The 5,000-nt window shown below is 34.6% G+C and overlaps 1 protein-coding gene across 2 annotated transcripts in view; it reads left to right on the top strand.

The window, feature by feature from the left end:
• Ent2 (Equilibrative nucleoside transporter 2) overlaps nt 1–5,000 on the top strand; it is a 480,097-nt gene that overhangs the window by 474,852 nt on the left and 245 nt on the right. For both annotated transcript variants that reach the window (XM_070113676.1, XM_070113678.1), the window contains exons 8-13: nt 15–161; nt 363–537; nt 763–884; nt 1,182–1,384; nt 1,511–1,598; nt 1,877–5,000. The exon at nt 1,877–5,000 is cut by the window's right edge and continues 245 nt beyond it. In XM_070113676.1, the coding sequence (XP_069969777.1) occupies nt 15–161; nt 363–537; nt 763–884; nt 1,182–1,384; nt 1,511–1,598; nt 1,877–1,966 (825 nt within the window). In that variant the 3' untranslated portion in view covers nt 1,967–5,000. The remainder of the gene's footprint in view (nt 1–14; nt 162–362; nt 538–762; nt 885–1,181; nt 1,385–1,510; nt 1,599–1,876) is intronic.

Below are 5,000 nucleotides of genomic sequence, written 5' to 3'. Positions count from 1 at the left end.
GTTTGAATTTTCAGAACATGAGTGGGACATTCACAGCGCTTATCAACATCATTGCTATTGCTATGGCACCAAACACCAGGACTTCAGCCATTTACTACTTCATTACAGCACTCTTCGTTCTCTTGGCTTGCTTCGACACATACTTCGCTCTTCCACTAAACGTATGTGCAAATGCAATTCTTATTAAGATTTCGTAGCAGGTGGCAATTATTTTGTAGTTCTAATGACATATATTACTATTCAGACTCCTTATTTACAAAGCAAATCATTTAGTTTCCTGCCTGCAAGGAATTTAAAGGAAGTATTTGATTTCTGTTGCTTATATTTATATCGGCTTGCACTAATTTCTGTTTCTCTCACAGCGATTCTTCAGATACCATGAGGCTCAGCATGAGAGGGCCAAGAAAGCTGCCAAGAGAGATCCTAGCAAGCCAAAGGTTCCTTACTTCTACATCTTCAAGAAGGCCTTTCCCCAACTCTTCAATGTCTTTATGGTCTTCTTTGTCACCCTGGCTGTCTTTCCAGCTGTTCTTGCAGGTGATTTCTTGGAATTATGTATACATATCCCCAATATGAATCATGTTCTTGGCATTGATATAATTCAGAACATTTTTTTTTCCATTTGTGTTGCATTTGCCTGCTCTTATATTAGTCTGACAGCAAGATGTGTTAGTGGGCTTTCTGCATGAAACTCATAGAAATAGATCTTAATCATTATACTGGAAACACTAACACAGGCCTTATTTTTTTCATGACTTACAGAAACTTGTAGGACAGAGGAGAACTTCCCACTCTCACCAAAGTATTTCCAGGCTGTTACTTGTTTCTTGACATTCAACTTGTTTGCCATGTTTGGAAATATGCTGCCTGGACTATTCAAATGGGTGAGTATGTACATGCATGCATGCGTGTGTGTGTGTGTGTGTGTCTGTGTGTCTGTGTCTGTGTGTGTGTGTGTCTGTGTGTGCAACACACTTTCATGAAAAGTTTGTTCTTTTTGTGGAGATTCATACTTTAAGACATCAAGATTCATAAACAATTTATAGTTTGTTTCTATATGTTTATATAATACAATAAATGTATAAATCCAAATATGAATAATTGAGCATGACATTGAAAGTTAATATTCTCCATGAACCCAAAACTGCTAATATGATAATCATTCTGTCCTTTTTCCACAGCCTGGACCACGTTTCCTGTGTATCCCAGTGCTCTTCCGCCTCTTCTTAATCCCGGCATTCTTGTTATGCCACTACTACCCCAAGGGTGAAATGCGGGTATTGCCTGTATTGATAGATTCAGACTGGGCATACTGGGTCCTCTCTGTGATCCTGGGTATCACCTCAGGATATTATTCCTCCTTGGCTATGATGTACTGCCCAAGGTAATATTTCAGTTTTTACTCTTTTGATATGTGAATAATGAACAATTTTATTCATCAGTGTACTAATTCTTTATTATGACTAGAAATGAATCAATTTTTTTTTTTTTTTTTTTTTTTTTTTTTTAGGACTGTTGAACCAGAGCATGCACCAGTGGCTGGAATGTTTGGGGCTGCATCTCTCATCACTGGAATTTTTGCTGGGATCTACTTCCAGGTAAGCTGATAGAGGCTTGTTTTAATTACTTTCATTGTGTTTTAAAAGGAGTCAGACTTTGCAATTTTGCATGGTTTATAGCTCAGTAAAAATTGTCTAAAATTTTGTCTTTCACTCTTTCTTTTGATCGGTGCTAAATTCAGGAGATATTATAAGTGCTCCTAGTGACATACGTTATATAAATATTGGTTATATTTTCTAAGTTAAAAAGATTAAGATTATACGCATACAGTCAGTTTTTTTATGTGAAATTTAATCTCCATTTCTTTTCGTTTCAGCTCGTTTGCAAGTGGGCTGTGAAAAACATCTCCTTTGATATTCCTGGTTATGACTTCCCAATGAGGAACTGTACAGATCGGCTTAGCTAGAAATGGGAGTTTAGAATATTTTGAGATTACTGGTTAGTTTGAGGTTTTGAAACAATGATCAGAAGCCTTAAGTAGTTAATGAAATAGGTTTCTTTATCCTGTGTCTTAGGAAGTAACCTCAAATGGGGCTGTGTGAGGCTTATTGTCAAGGACATCTTTGGAAACGAATAATGTCAATTTTATGAAGGAGTTAAGACTCATTTTCTTCACTGATAGTGAGGAAAGTGATTCTTATTAGCCAAAAACCAAAGGCAACAAAAGTAGGGTTCAGTCTTAGCATGAAAACAGCAAATGCAAACACAAAAGTTATTTATCAGTATATTTTTTATCAGATTTATATGTTGATTTGTAGACAAAGGACAAATACACCATAACCTTCTACGAAAATGTAAAAACAGGTACAAGCCACCAGCAGGTCCATGGAGCTCAAATGTGTTAGGACTATAGGAGTATTTATTTTTCAATGTGTTGAACTTTTGCTTAGGAAGTTAAGTTATGGACTGGTTAAAGTAATTAACCAGTCACTGGCAAAAGAATCTTAAAAGTTAATCACAATGGAGAACAAATGCATCTTAAACTAAGGAATAGACCCTGACCAAGACAGCATGTAAAAGTAGCAGAGTTCATAGAAAGGCTAACATGGTGAGATGAAGTGTTAAAATCAGTTTGATAATCAGGGAAATTTTTTACTCTTAACTGATTATTTTCCTTCTTCATAGTAAATATTTGTAGCCAGTTTTGAGGTAGACTTTTAAAACAATGTATGAATGCAGTTTTCTAATATTAAAAGTAGACAGGACACTCTTCTTGAATTTTTTTCTAATACTTTAAAAATGAATGGAAAACCCTGCCACCTTCACCATGTGTCTCCAAAGAGCTGTGGTGATCTGTCTGTAGCCTTTGTCATGCCTAAAACCAGTTGAAAATAATGATGAGGGACAGTCATTCAAAAAGATTTTAAAAAGCACAGTACATCACCTCTGCTTTTAGTGAATGTGAACAGGATCCATTACTCAATTGTAATGTTTGTTCTAATCTGATTATTCTGTGTAAAATCTCCTTAGACAATTGTGCATTTTTTCTCGGTGTGCACATGTGCATATGAGAGAGAGAGAGAAAGGTAGGTGAGCGAGTGTTCAAATCAGTATGTCTCTCTCCCTCTCCCAATGCCTTCCCTTCCACTTTCTCAGTTAATCACTAACTTTCCTTCTTCCTTCAGCTTTAATTATATCTGTATTTCTTTTTATCACCACCTCAATACCCTCTCCCTCCTCTTCTCCCTTTTTCCTACCCTCAATTTCCACTAACATCCCCCTTCCCAGCAAACATGAATTATGAAAACCAATACAGGGCCAATTCTGGCATATTGACCTTTACCACAATGGGCTGATATCCATAACCATATTCCAAGCATATTTTAGTCATCTGTTTGCAACAAATGATATTGGTTTATTATTGGCTCCCAATATAACAGAGGGAAAACTATTATCAAACTTCAGCTTACATCAAAGCAGTATTTGTTTGATTTCTTCATATCTACAGATATTTAACTGATGTAGAAAACAGTAACAATAGGTGAGACTTTTTTCCTAATCGCTTTTTATTATTTTACAACAAAAGTGGAATTTGATTTTAATCATTTTGCAATTGTCTGTATAGTATTTATATTTAAAAGGTTGCTAGGGGTTGCACATATATTCCTCTCAGTTTTGCTCGATTTTGGTGTTGGCAAACAATATTACTATTATTGGAATATTATGTCTGGATATGGAGGACAAAGGATATCTATGCATAAACTAGTAAGAGAAAAAAATAATAGTATGAATGTGCAACACCATCTTCCTTATGCTAGCTTGATGCAAACAGTAAAATGCAGTTATTAATTAGCCAGGCACTGTCTTCCCTTAATTTCTGCTTTAGTTCTGCTACATACAGTTATCAGCCCATAATGCCAGTGTTTGCTGGGTTTCTCTGCTTCTCCCCCATCAGCCTGATGTATCTGAATTTCTATTTTATTTAATTTTATGAGCATAAGTAGGATGTCATAAGGGAAAACTTTGAAAATGAAGCCCTCACAAAGAATTTCCTGGCACTTACTTTCTGTTCATCACTTTGATATAACCATGAATGTCAACCATAAGGTTCTCCTGGTATATAGTTATTGGAAGTGTCTTTTATATAACTAATGTTTGTTGTACAGTGCTATGAATGTGTAAATATTATAGATTAGTCAATGGATTGTAAACATAGATATTACAGATATAATATGTAAATTGGTATTTTTTGATTTGGTATTCTTCCACAAACCAACATAAAGTAGGTTTGGTAATACCTTTGAGGAAATAACAGTATATTTTGATTATTCAAAATTACATCCTAAACAACAATTAAAAAAGACCAATAAGGACCAATTTAATTTATGTTATGCATTAATATGATCTATGCACCAAGCACTTACAGATTCAGACAATTCAATATTAATCTGTATACAGTAAGACAAGTCTTTAAAGACCTGTTAATATGCTATGATGAATGTATACACCATTTTCATTTAGTATATATAAGAATATTTTGTTTACATCATACATATAACTGGTTTGATGTACTTTTTTACATATCCACTAATGATTAAAAAATCCATATTCATATGTGATTTATGAACAAAAGCAATGCTATGTTTGGCATTGAATAGTTTAGTTGGCATATGACTCACTGCCAGCATGAATCAGCAGCAGTGCAAGGAAAATGGAAATGTGAATCTTCTGGTAATTGACATGTGATCCAATTATCTGCTACTGTGAATCAGACTTGCATTTACATATAAATTTTAGATTTCATGGCAAGCTTATATGTGACCTGCCTTATAGAAATTAACTAATTAACTTTTTCTATTAGTTGAAATACAGCTGAACATGGTACATCTTGTCAAGCCTCACTTACTTGTTGAGGGGTGCTGTAAATGATTTTGTTCCAAATATTTTTACAGTTAATAATTATGTGTAGTGAAAGCTACAACATAGCTCAATGTTTAGAG

This window comes from Penaeus vannamei, chromosome 34, assembly GCF_042767895.1.
Source record: "Penaeus vannamei isolate JL-2024 chromosome 34, ASM4276789v1, whole genome shotgun sequence".
Taxonomy (NCBI): domain Eukaryota; kingdom Metazoa; phylum Arthropoda; class Malacostraca; order Decapoda; family Penaeidae; genus Penaeus; species Penaeus vannamei.
This window is presented reverse-complemented; position numbering and strand designations above follow the sequence as displayed.